This window comes from Cnephaeus nilssonii (assembly GCF_951640355.1).
Source record: "Cnephaeus nilssonii genome assembly, chromosome: 8".
NCBI classification, from domain to species: Eukaryota; Metazoa; Chordata; class Mammalia; order Chiroptera; family Vespertilionidae; genus Cnephaeus; species Cnephaeus nilssonii.
Genome location: NC_137079.1, coordinates 24,362,156 through 24,376,220, shown reverse-complemented (window position 1 = coordinate 24,376,220; position 14,065 = coordinate 24,362,156). Strand labels below are relative to the sequence as shown.

The 14,065-nt window shown below is 44.7% G+C and overlaps 1 protein-coding gene and 1 pseudogene across 2 annotated transcripts in view; one reads left to right on the top strand and one right to left on the bottom strand.

The window, feature by feature from the left end:
• Positions 1 to 11,985, bottom strand: part of LOC307104493 (A disintegrin and metallopeptidase domain 3-like) — a gene marked incomplete at both ends in the record, with an annotated part of 100,290 nt that extends 88,305 nt beyond the window's left edge. Inside the window, 2 exons of the mRNA XM_079779379.1 lie at positions 9,202 to 9,257; positions 11,977 to 11,985. Coding sequence (XP_079635505.1) covers positions 9,202 to 9,257; positions 11,977 to 11,985 — 65 coding nt within the window. The remainder of the gene's footprint in view (positions 1 to 9,201; positions 9,258 to 11,976) is intronic.
• On the top strand, positions 6,372 to 9,159 carry LOC307104419 (hsc70-interacting protein-like; annotated as a pseudogene). The gene is made up of 2 exons: positions 6,372 to 7,459; positions 9,140 to 9,159. The product of its transcript is annotated as a hsc70-interacting protein-like (transcript).
• Positions 11,986 to 14,065: the final 2,080 nt, after the last annotated feature.

Sequence of the window (14,065 nt, the reverse complement as noted above, 5' to 3'; positions counted from 1 at the left end):
AAGAATTTATAGCAAAAGAATAAGACTCACAGATTCTACACATTGCCCAGTTACTCAATTAGGAAAACAAAGGGGACTTCTGCAGATATTCCATCTGCATATTCTGTCTGAAGAATATAATGTCAAAGTATTTTCCTGAACAATATCTGAGTTATAATAAAATTGCAACAGGAAAAAAAAAAAAAGAAACAGTAATAAAACTTGAAAAATGCAAGACATTTAAATAACTGAAAGCACTAGATTTACATCTTAAATGTAAGTAGAATTTTAAAAATACTAAAGTAATATTATGAAATAAATTTAGATGTGAGAGGCACAAGAGAGGAATCTGAGGACCTAGAAAGGAAAATAAAAATATGATGATGATAAAATTTAATTTTGTATCAATAAATCCCACAAAGACAGTAAGAAGACAATCAATAGGGTGGCATATGTGCAACATATAGAACAGATAAAGGGGTAATCGCTATAGTAAACCAAAGTTCCCAAAATCTGATTATAGAAAACTAGAGGCCTGGTGCATGAAATTTGTGCACTGGAGGGGGGTGCCTCAGCTCAGCCTGCACCCTCTCCAACCTGGGCCCCCTCTCACAATCCGTGACTGCTGGCTTCCAACTGCTTACCTTCCTGCCTGCCTGATTGCCCCTAACCACTTCTGCCTGCCTGCCTGATCACCCCCTAACCACTCCCCTGCCAGCCTGATAGACGCCTAACTGCTTCCCTGCTGGTCTGATCACCCCCAACTGCCGTCCCCTGTCGGCCCAGTCGGCCCAAAGTGCTCTCCCATGCCGGCCTTGTTGCCCCTAACTTCCCTCCCCTGCTGGCCTGGTCTCCCCTAACTGCTCTCCACTGCAGGTCTGGTCTCCCCCCAATGCCCTCCCCTGCAGGCCTGGTAACCCCTAACTGCCGTCCCCTGCCGGTCCAGTCACCCATAAATGCCCTCTCCTGCTGGCCTGATTGCCCCCAACTGCCCTCCTCTGCTGGCCTGGTCGCCCACACCTGCCCTCCTCTGTCAGCCATCTTGTGCCCACATGGGGGCGACCATCTTATGAGGGTGTGATGGTCAATTTGCATATTACCTCTTTATTATATAGGATAAGAAAGAAAAGCAGAATGACAAGGCACAGATTGAAAATAAATACCAAAGACACATGAGTAAAAATAAAAATCCATTAGGGAGAGGTGGAGGAGATAAGAGATCAACCAAAGGACTTATATGCATGCATATAAGCATAACCAATGGACACAAAGCTCTGGGGGATGAGGGCATATATGGGAGTGGGGTAGGGGGGACAATGGTAAGATATGTACACATATAACACCCTAATAAAAAATTTTTAAAAAATAATAAAAATCCAAAAGAAAAAAACAAAATCTTGGGAGAGGCCAGCCTAATAAAAGAGTAATATGCAAATTGACTGTACCTCCACTACACCCCAAGCCACCCCCACCAGCCAATCAGGAGTGAGTATGCAAATTAACCCAACCAAGAGGGCTGCGGCCAAGGAGCTAGCAGAAGGCTTGGGTTTCCCAGGCAATGGAGGAAGCCAAACTTCCTACACACACTGGCCAGCGCAGACCTCCACTCAAGGCTACAAAGTTTCAATTATAGAAGATAAATAAATCTCAACAAAAATGGCTGAGGCCAGGGAGCGATCAGGAGACTTGGCTCTGCTCAAGGCTACAAAGTTTCAATTATAGAAGATAAATAAATCCCAGATACCAGGGCCTCCGCTTGACTCACCGGGGGGCGTGGCCAGCCTGAAAACCACCACAGGCCCCTCACCCAGGCCGCCCCATGCCCCAAGGGAACCCCCACCCTGATCTGGGAAACCCTCAGGGCAAACCAGCTGGCCCCCACCCGTGCACCAGGCCTCTTTCCTATCTAATAAAAGAGTAATATGCAAATTGACCATCACTCCAACACACAAGATGGCTGCCCTCATGTGGTCAAAGATGGCTTCCCCCATGTGGACACAAGATGGCCACCACAAGATGGCCATCAGGGGTGGGCACTTGGGAGGGACCAGGTCTGCAAGGGAGGGCAGTTGGGAGGGATCAGGCCTGCAGGGGAGGGCAGTAGGGAGGGACCACGCCTTCAAGGAAGGGTAGTAAGGAGGGACCAGGCCTGCAAGGGAGGGCAGTTAGGGGCAAACAGGCTGGCAGGGAAGCAGTTAGGCATCAATCATGCTGGCAGAGGAGTGGTTAGGGGGTGATCAAGTGGTTAGGGGGTGATCCTAGGAGGGTAGGATAGGGCAGATCAGGCCAGCAGGGGAGGGAAGTTTGGAGGGACCAGTCCTGCAAGGGTGGGCAGTTGGGGGCAATCAAGCCTGCAGGGGAGGGCAGTTAGGGGTGACCAGGCCTGCAGGGGAGGGCAATTAGGGGCAAACAGGCTGGCAGGGGAGCAGTTAGGCATCAATCAGGCTGGCAGAGGAGTGGTTAGGGGGTGATCAAGCTGGCTGGCAGAAGCAGTTAGGGGCAATGAGGAAGTCAGGCAGATGAGCAGTTGGGAGCCAGCAGTCCTGGATTGTGAGAGGGATGTCCGACTGCCCATTTAGGCCCAATCCTACCTGGATGGGGCTTAAACGGGCAGTCGGACATCCCTCGAGGGGTCCCAGATTACAGAGGGTGCAGGCTGGGCTGAGGGACATCCCCTCCTCCATGCACGAATTTTGTGCACCGGGCCTCTAGTTCAATTAGAATGGTCAGTAAACATTTGAACAATACTATATGTTATTAAGAAGCAGTGAAGTGCATATTAATACAACAATATTTCTTATCCATTGGTTAACAAAATAAATGAGTAAAGATACTCATTTTGTTGGCAATGTAGTGTACAGGAATACATTTGAATTGTTGGTGTGAGTGGAAACTTGTATAATTCTTTGAAGTAAATATTTGGCAATGAGAAATTTCTTATTTATTACCCATCAATTTCACTGGTGCCCAGGAAGTTATGGCTAGGGATATCCACAGTACAGCTTTCCTTGCTATAAATAATGGGTGGGTAATTAATAAATGAGAAATATTCATTTGAAGGCTGTATGTATATTTAAAGTAAACTGATTTGGCATAGAGCAATATGAGTCTCAGAAAAGTAACATTATGTAAAATGTTGTATAATAAACAACCTCAAAACCACAACCACATACAACAGAACACATATCTATTGCTCATACTTCTCTGTCACATGTGGGTAGCCATGGAAGTTCTGCTAATTGGCCACGCTTGATATATGGTACTGGATTAGCCATATTTAGGAATGATTAGGACACCTTGGCTGTAGTCCACATGTATCTACCTTTCAGCATGCTAGCCTATGCATATTCTCATGAGGATGGCAGACAAACAGGATAGAAAGCAGAAAGGCATTAGAGCTTTTTCAAGCCTCTGTTTGAATCAAGTCAGGTAATAATATTTTGGCCAAAGAAATCAAATCGTCTATATAAGTGTGGGGTGCAAAGTAAAAAATGAAGATGTGAGGCTTCTTGTCTAAAACTATTAAGAATCTCAGGACAGCAACACTGGAAGGGCCCTGTATTAAACCAAATACAGGGCCCTTCTAACCAAAGGTCCTGAGGCACCACACATCATGAATTTGGCCTTGCATAAGTGAATTCAGATTCAAGGGCTGGATAGTGGGGGGGGGAGGGGAGAGGGCTAATGGAAATGTATTTATTCCATCTCTTGATGATAGTCACGCAGTTAGTTATATGGCAAAGAGTGAAGATACAGGAAAAGGTAAAGTTCTGGGTACACTTTTGTGGTGCACCATATTAATATATATGTTGTTGGAACATATAGTATTGACTCATTACATCTATTAAGAATTGCTCAAAACATTATGATTCTCATTGACCTCTAGACATAAATGACTGAAAATATGACAGAAGAATATTGCCATTATTGTAACTGTGATTAGCACTGAGGAGTAAGAGAAATAGAACTGGGTAAGGAAATAACACATTTCACTATTACCAGCCATGGACAATATATTTCATTTTAAATAGTGTACACATGACACTTCCATGTCTGTTACTATTTGTTTAAATTATTCTCAGAAATATCCATTTCATCTTTTATCATTCAAAAAAAAAAGGCATAAAATATTGATCTAATATAAATTATGGACTTTGGGTTGTAATGATGTGTGGATTCAGATAATCAGTTATAACAATACTAGAGGTCCAGTGCACGAAATTCATGCATTTGGGGGGAGGGGTCTGACTGATGGCTTAGGCCCACTCCCCAAGGTGGATGGACGTAAGCCAGCAGTCGAACATCCTTAGTGCTGCCACGGAAGCAGGAGAGGCTCCTGCCACCACCGTGGCACTCGCCAACCATGAGCCCAGCTTCTGTCTGAGTGGCACTCCCCCTATGGGAGCGCACTGACCACCAGGGGCAGCTCCTGCATAGAGCATCTGCTCCCTAGTGGTCAGTGAATATCATAGAGACCAGTTGTTCCGCCATTGGGCCAAATCAGCTCTCTAACATCCCCCGAGAGGTCCTGGATTGCGGGAGGGCACAGATCAGGGTGAGGGACCCCACCAGTGCACGATTGGGGCCAGGGAAGGATGCAGGAGGTTGGCCAGCTGGGGAGGGACTGAGGGAGGGACCCAGGGCATGTCCTGCCCATCTCGCTCAGTCCCAATCTGGCGGGCCCCAGAAGCAAGCTAACTTACCGCTCGGAGCTGCTGCCTCCTGGTGGTCAGTGCACATCATAGCGACTGGTGGACTAGTCGACTTTCTGCCCCTTGGTGGTCAGTGCATGTCATAGTGAGCGGTTGAGAGGCCTTAGCATATCATTAGCATATTACGCTTTGATTGGTTGAACGGACAACCAGACAACCGGACACTTAGCATTCAACCTTTTATTATATAGTATATCATTTTGATGGGGGTTGTTGATAATACATATGTGGGGTAAGGTGCTTATGGGAAATCTCTGTGCATTCCAGTCAATTTTGCTATAAACCTAAAACTGCTCTAAAAAATAAAGTGTATTAAAATAATAAATAATGAGAGGAATATATGAATAGGCAAGCCTCATACAGATAAATGCAAATAAGAGTAACTTTTTAGGGAAATACAAACTGATGTTATGATGAAATAGAATATTTTAGCACATCATGCGGACTTTTGTAAATCTAAATTGCTATCATCTTTTCAGAAAGACAATGGCAATGTTTCTCAAAGTCTTAATTTACTATAAAATGTGAATATTAAATCAGATACTACATGAAAATTGCTTAGAAATATCCCCAGCAAATGTTATGTGTTCAATAAATGCCAGTTACTTTTGTTGTTTTTATTATTATCATCACTATTGTCATTATTATTCATACTCTTGACCCAGAAACCTATTTCTTGATATCAAGGCTACCAAACAAAATCTATATTAAATAAAAACTAGAGGCTCAATGCACTAAATTCATGCAAGAGTAGGCCTTCCTTTCCCCTTCTACCAGCACCCACTTCCCTCTGGCCCCCAGGACCCAGGCTTCATCTGGAAGGTCATCTGGAAGAACGGCTGGTCTGATTAGCATATTATGCTTTTATTATTATAGATATATATACAAGAATGTTTGTTGCAGGACTCAATAAACAAATGACAATTTCTGGAAATAACTTCCTTATCTATCAATACTAGAGGCCCAGTGCATGATTGAATCATGCAAGTGTAGGGTCCCCTACACGCTTTTGCTTTTGATCACGGGGAGCTGGGTGCCTGTCCGCTAGTTCACCAGGCCTTTCAGAAGCCTCCAGCGCGGCGGAGGCTTCTGAAAGGCCTGGTGTCTGAGCGGAAAGGCATCCAGCTGCCACGCTTTTGCTTTTGATCGCGGGGAGCTGGGTGCCTGAGCGGACAGGCACCCAGCTCCCATGCTTTTGATGGTCCGTGGACGCTGAGGGGGGCTACCCTGCTGTTAAGAGGCACAGGGGGCGGGACTCCCACCCCCTGCTCCTCTCAACGGCCGCTGAGGGGGGCTGCCGCGGACACCTGGCTACCCTGCCGTTGAGAGGCACAGCTGGGTGTCCGCGCAGGCCCCCTCAGCGGCCGGGGATCTGGCCTAGATCTGGCCGTTGAGAGTCGCAGGGGGCAGGAGTACCGCCCCCCTCAGTGGCAGCGGATCCGTGCCTCTCAATGGCCGGATAGGCCACCCCGAGTCCCGCCCCCCAGCCTCCCACCGCCCAATCGTGGGCGTAGCGGAGTGATGGTAATTTACATTTTACTCTATTATTAGATAAGATTACATACTCTTGGCCTCGCGGCTGCCGCCCCCTTACACACAGTCAGGCCAAGGTAGTGCCTGTTCCTGCAACCCTGCCACCACCTCCTTCACTGTGCCCACCACCTGCCCCACTTCCCCACCATGGACCCCTGCAAAGTGAGGGAACTCTGGGCCTTCCTAAAAATGTGTAATCAAGACCCAAGCATTCTGCACACCAAGGAAATGTGCTTCCTGAGGGAGTGGGTGGAGAGAATGGGAAGTAAAATACCACCTGCTACTTATAAAACTAAATCAGAAGAAAATAAGGAGGAAAAACAGATAGTAAGAAGGTGGAGGAAGACAAAAAGACAGATGAACCATCAAGTGAGGAAAGTGATCTAGAAATCAACAATGAGGGTGTGATTGAACCAGACACTGATGCCCTCAAGAAATGGGAGATGAAAATGTAGAGATAACTGACGAGATGATGGATCAGGCAAATGATAAAAAAAAAAAGTGGCTGCCATGATGCCCTAAATGATGGTGAACAACAGAAAGCCATAGACTTTTTCACAGATGCCATCAAGCTGAATCCTCATTTGGCCATTCTGTATGCCAAGAGAGCCAGTGTCTACATCAATTTACAGAAGCCAAATGCTGCCATCTGAGACTGTGACAGAACTATTGAATAAATCCTGATTCAGCTCAGCCTTACAAGTGGTGAGGGAAAGCACACAGACTTCCAGGCCTCTGGGAAGAAGCAGCCCGTGATCTTGCCCTTGCATGAAAGTTGGATTATGATGAAGATGCTAGTGCGATGCTGAAAGAAGTTCAACCAAGGGCCCAGAAAATTGCAGGACATCAGAGAAAGTGTTAGTGGAAACGGGAAGAACAAGAGATCAAAGAAAGAATGGAAAGGGTTAAGAAGGCTCGGGAAGGACATGAGAAAGCCCAGAGGGAGGGAGAAGCCAGAAGACAATCAGGAGCACAGTATGGCTCTTTTCCAGGTGGCTTTCCTGGGGGAATTCCTGGTAATTTTCCTGGAGGAATGCCTGGAATGGGAGGAGGCATGCCGGGAATGGCAGGAATGACTGGGCTCAATGAAATACTTAGTGATCCAGATGTTCTTGAAGCCATGCAGGATCCAGAAGTTATAGTGGCCTTCTAGGATGTGGCTCAGAAACCAGCAAATATCTATCTATATAAAAGCCTAAGTGACCATCGCAACCGAATGGATGACCGAACAGGCTGTGTGGGGCAACCAGGCTGGCAGGGGGTTTAGTGAGGGGCAACCAAATGACCAAGCAGCAGGCTGCATTGAGTGACCCGGCCAGCAGGGTGGTTAGTGAGGGGTGACCAACTGATGGAGCAGCAGGCTGCGTGGGGCAACCAGGCCATCAGGATGGCAGTTGGGGCAACCAGGCTGGTGGATTGGCAGTTGGGGGCGATCAGGCCAGCAGGCAGAGGCAGTTGCGGGTGATTGGGCTGGCAGGGGGGCAGTGAGGGGTGATCAGGCCAGCAGGCAGAGGCAGTTAGGGGTAATCAGCCTGGCAGGCAGGTGAGTGGTTAGGATAGGCCCGATGGGATCAGGCCTAAACCGGCAGTCGGACATCCCCTGAGGGGTCCTGGATTGGAGAGGGTGCAGGCTGGGTGGAGGGGACCATCACTCCCCTCCTCGCCTGCCCCCCCCCCCCCCCAATGCATGAATTTCGCGTACCGGGCCTCTAGTGTCAAAATATCAGAGCAACCCAAAGGTTATGAATCTCATGACTAAATTATCAGCCAAATTTGAAGTCAAGCATAATACCCTTCTGACAAATAAAGCCCTTGCTGAAGGAAAAGCAACTTGGATCACCCAATGGATGTCACAATAATACAAACCAGTGTACCTCTGACTTCTCATGACAAAAGCTGGGGTGCTTTGAAGAAAATCCCTACCCCTCTGCCCCAAATGCAGCTGTAACATTTTGCAGTGGTTTGCCCTTATGGTATTCATTCAGATGATGTTTTCCTACTAGAAATTACAAAGTTTAAACACTTTCAATCCTTAAAAATATTTAAAAACAAATTAAAAGGGTTGTTAAACCCTACATTTTTCTTTACTAATATATATATTACATACTGTTAAATGTTATCTATTGAAGGATGAGTTATGAAATACCATATTTTTTGGCGTATAAGACGACTGGGCATATAAGGTTTTCCTGGGTTAAAAAGTCATCTTATATGCCGGAAAATACAGTAGTGACAAATCTAAAATATAATCCATTTTCATGATCACTTGGGAAAAATATTTACCATATTTTCCGGCGTATAAGATGACTTTTTAACCCATAAAAATCTTATGCGCCCAGTCGTCTTATATGTCGGAAAATACTGTACATAAAGAGCAAGGAAATAAGCACCATTAATCAATAAGACCTGTCAGTAGTAATACCTTATTTCCACTCTCATAAAAACAAAATTGTGGGTAGGTTTTATTTAATAGAAGAATGAAATATAAATATAAAATTGGCAAAAGTACACACAAAGTTATTAATATTGATTTCCTAGAGTGAAGATAAAAAACAGAATACTTAAGACATTAAAAATATATTAAAATTGAGAAAAATATTCTAGAATGTCAAGTAAAGTTCTTAAAATCATGTAAATATTTAAAATAACGAGAAGACAAAAGAAGCTAAACATAGTTAAATAAATTCATACCCTTAATTCTTACAATTGTAGTTGCATTTTAAAGAGTTACACAGAGTAATCTTAATCTATCTAACATGCCTTAATATTGAAATCATTTAATTATAATTTGGCTTGAAAATTAAATTTCAAATCTCAAAATCAAGACTGAAATTCTAGTCTTACATGACTCATGAAGAAGATATAACTTGTTAAACAAGTGTAATATTCATGGTTTTGTTTACTCACAATTTAAGGTAGTGACTATACAAATTAAAGAAACTAGAAACAACTATATGAAAAAAGAATGGCCACGTACTGTTTTTTGAGATGGAGAGTGTATGTTTTCCTGTTAATCTGGATGGTATAAATGACCTTTCAAAGAGAAAGAAATAATTAAAAATGTGAAATTCTTCAAACCAAAGACATACTTTTTAAAAATGTAAACCAAGATTGTATCATGCATGTGTCAAAATTATCCTCTCTAATAAAATGGTAATATGCAAATTAACCATCACTCCGCTACATAAGCCACGCCCACCAGCCAATCAGGGCGAGTATGCAAATTAACCCCAATCCAAGATGGCTACAGCCACAGAGAGCAAGGTTTCCCAGGTAACAGAGCAAGCCAAGCTTTCCATAGCTGTTGCAGGCCTAAGCCTCCACTCAAGCTACAAAGTTTCAATTATAGAAGGTAAACAAATTCAAACAAATGGCGGCAGTATGGAGCTTGAGAGAGCAGGCCAGGGTTGCCAGCGGCAACAGGGGAAGCAAAGCTTTCCGCACATCCTGGCCGGGCTCACCCGCTTAAGGCTACAAAGTTTCAATTGTAGAAGGTGAATTAACTGCCACAGAAATGGCTGCCGCCCCAGGCTACAAAGTTTCAATTGTAGAAGGAAAATAAATTCCAGATACCAGGGCCTCCCCTTGGGTTGCCAGGGGGCGTGGCCAGCCTGCAAACCACCACAGGCCCCTCGCTCAGGCCGCCCCACACCCAAGGGAACCCCCACCCTTATCTGTGACACCCTTCAGGGCAAACCAGCTGGCCCCCACCCGTGCACCAGGCCTCTATCCTATCTAATAAAAGAGTAATATACAGATTGATCATCACTGCAACACACAATATAGCTGCCCCCATGTGGTCAAAGATCCTGCCCCCATGTGGACACAAGATGGCCACCACAAGATGGCCAGCAGGAGAGGGCAGTTGGGAGGCACCCGGCCTGCAAGGGAGGGCAGTTGTGAGGGACCAGGCCTGCAAGGGAGGGCAGTTGGAGGTGATCAACCCTGCAGGAGAGGGCAGTTAGGGGTGACCAGGCTTGCAGAGGAGGGAAGTTGGGGGCAAACAGGCTGGCAGGGGAGCAGTTAAGCATCAACCAGGCTGGCAGCGGAGTGGTTAGGGGTGATCAGGCTGGCAGGCAGAAGCGGTTAGGGGCAATCAGGAAGGCAGGCAGGCAAGCAGTTGGGAGCCAGCAGTCCTGGATTGTGAGAGGGCAGTCGGACATCCCTCCAGGAGTCCCAAATTGGAGAGGGTACAGGCTGGGCTGAGGGACAACCCCCCGCCGTGCACAAATTTCGTGCACCGGGCTTCTAGTATAGACATATAGACGTATATTGCTATCTCTCTTTAATCACAGACTGTATGACAAAAATTCAAGGAGTCTAAATCGATTTCAAATTAAAAGCATTAGTCACTGGCATTTATTACATATCATGATCAAATTTAATTTAAAATGATTACATTTAGAAATGCTAAGGAACCTTGAAGAAACTTGAATTTTATTATCTTTTTTTCTCCTTTGTAGTTTCTATCACAGATACATGGAAAATTCAAGGAATATAATGCAGGCCCCTTTTAAGGTGAAAGGGCGTAGCCATAACTGTTAGTAGAAGCACTGCCTGCTCACAGTCTTTCACCTGCTGTTCTCTTCAGGATTTGCCTCACAACTTTCAGGGACAGTCCACATTTAATAAGATGCCCCCTCCCCCCAGCTCCAGATTTTTTCATGGGTCATGCCTGCTTCCCTCAACCAGTTTTAAAGGTCGCTTAGGTTTTTATATATATAGATGATATCTTCCTCAATTCATGAATGATATACATGTGTATTTTTAAATTACGTATTTCAGTCTTTTTGATAAATTTTAAATTGTGACCATATAGTGAGTTTTATACTGTGTTTGATTTTTAAATCTTTAACGTGCTCTTGTCAATTTTGTTGAATCACCTGTATATTCTTAAGAAGCATATGCATTAATTACTGTGGAGACAGACCTGATTTACAGCAGGATTAGCAAATTTCTGCCTTTATTTCTGGGGATGCCTCAAGCCTGAATGTGTCTGACTCTTAGTCAAAAGGACTGTGAGATTTGTAATGCACAGTTTAGGGTACCAAACTTCCCTGGCCAAAGTTAGCTTCCTTTGTGTTTCCCTACCTATCTAGACAGGGCTGGCTTGGCTTCCTGGTGACTGGAAGCTTTGTAAGGAGTAGTCTCTCAAGGCAAAGTTCCTCCCCCAGGTCTGTTATTCCATACCAGAGACTCAGCATGTTTCAGGAGCAGAGATTGGGTTCATGAGGAGCTGACTGTGGATGTTTCTTGGATCCTGATATTTGCCTGAATTCTCTTTCTCCTGCTGCACCAGATGCTTTGCCCTTAAAAGGCCTCATGTGTGATACACTGTGGGGTCTAATGAGTCCTCACCAATAGCAGAAAGGGGAAACCAGTGCATTCATTCAGTGGGATCTTTCAATTAAAATATTTCCATTAAATAAAATATTTATTTTTGGTTTTCAGGTATTCTTTGTATCTTTATGATTTGTCCACCACCATCTGAAAACAACAACAACAACACGTCTTTCTCTCTTTTCTCTCAATTATTAGTTTTCAATTAAAGTTGATATTCAATATTATATTAGTTCCAGGTGTGCACCATGGTGATTACATATGTATATAATTTAGGAAGTGATCCCCTGGATAAGTCTGGTACCCACTTGGCAGCATACATAGTTACTATGATATTTTTGACTATATTCCTTATGCTGTATTTTATATGCCCATGACTATGTTGTAAGAACCAATTTGTATTTCTTAATACCTTCACCATTGTCACCCAGCCTCCCCTCAACCTCCCTTATAACTGGCAACCATCAGTTTGTTCTCTGTATTTATGAGTCTGTTTATGTTTTATTTCTTCATTTATTTTGTTCTTTAGATCCCACATATAAGTGAAGTAATATGGTATTTGTCTTTGTAGCCTTATTCATAATAGCCAAGATATGGCAGCAACCTAAGTTTCCATTGATAGACAAATGGATAAAGATGTGGCACATACTATATGTAATGGAATATTATGTGGCCATTAAAAGGAATGAAATCTTACCATTTGCAACAACATGGATGGATTTAGAGGGTATTATGTTTAGAGGAAAACATTTTTTGGACTCACTATGAAAATGAATTTGAAAATTTCTCCCCCTACTGTTACAAGATTTTATTTTACACTAGAGGTGGTGCATGAATTTATGCACAGGTGGGGGAGGCGATCGGGGTGGGGCCAGCTGGGGGAGGGGCCATGGGCAGGTGGCTGGCTGGCTCATACCCCTGGTCAAACTTCTTGTTGAACTCCTGGTTGAATTCCTGATTGAAGGGATAATATAGAATATGCTAAGGGCGCTTACCAAAGTTTTACAAATTTATAATTATTAAATGGGCTTAGTGAACTGAATATTTAAAAATGCTTACCCATCATAATGTTGGGTGTGTTGAGTGTGTGTATTAAGTGTGTTTGGGTGTACTAAATGCTTTCCTTTCTTTTTATGCCGTTCTTGTGGATACTCATGTTTTCTTTTTGTTCCCATTATCCCAGTATGTGTTATACTCTCCTATGATTTTTAACCTCTCGGGATACTTATGTTTTTGGTGTAATAGCTTTTAGAAACCCATAGTCACTGGAATTTGGGGGGTGGGAGGAACGGGATGCCATAAAGTGAGACAGTCAGATAGACCATTCAGTCTGTAAAACCTGCCGCAGTGTCTAATAGTTTTTCAGTTGGCAATTCATGCTCCTCTCTGGCCCTGCCACTGAGGTTGCAATCCTTGGATTCCTGTCATATTACCGAGTACCTTTATAATTTCATAATGTTCATATATCTCTCAAGAAATTAAAGCTATCAAACACTTGTTCTCATTCAGATAAAATGACTCTTAAATACATTAATTAGAACACAAAATTTCACAAAGGGGTATTCATGAATTAACTTGAGTCACGCAGTTCAGTAAAAATAAAACATTTTTTATAAAGTGATTTCTTCATTACTTGCGTTTCTGAAACATCGAAATCATTGGTTCCGAACTTCTGTGGCACTGTAATTTGCAGATGTGATATTTCAGAGTCTGCAGTAACACAAACATAAGTGAGCATTCCCAGGGTGTAGCATCCTTCATCTTCATTTATTTGTCCTTTCCTACCATGTCACTCTGAACTTCCATGTCCCAACACACACACACACATTGTGCAACTCCAGGAAGAGGCCCCTCTCATGGGAGATTATTGCTGTACCACTGTCCAGAGACCTGGGACTTGCTGACCTCAACCCTGACTGGGTGAGGCAGTGCTGGTCTCAGGATCCCATCCAGGCTCTCTAGGTCCCCACCGCCCCAGCAGCAGGGCGCTCTCTCCTGCCAGTGCAGAGTCAGGTAAGTGAGGGCCAACTGCCCTAGGCCTGCTCTGAGCCCTCCAACCACCAAGCTCAGCAGGACCCTGAAAATAGGCAGCTCTGACAGCATGACTGGGGACCCCCAGCCTGGCCCTGGGATCTGGAGCAAGAAGGGAGACACTCGCCTCCCCCAGGGACACTGTGCTGGGCAGCCCTCCTAAGGCGCAGGTTCCCCCACTTACAATGGTCTGCGAAGGTCAACCTGCCTAGGCCTGAGATGGTCAGCAAGAGAAACAGCATTGCGAGCCAGGTGACCCTCGCCACAGTGCAGGCAGTTGGTGGCATAACTGAGGCGTCTCGCGCATGTGCAGGGGCCTGAGTTCTGGGCCAGGAGGATGGAGTCTGAGACTGCTCGGCCCCGCCCACCACTGATGACCCCTCCCACCACTGACGGCCCCGCCCACAGGGCCAGCTGAGCACAGGAGCTCAGGGAAGCCTATTTGCTCCCTGTGCTTTATTTCCCCAAGG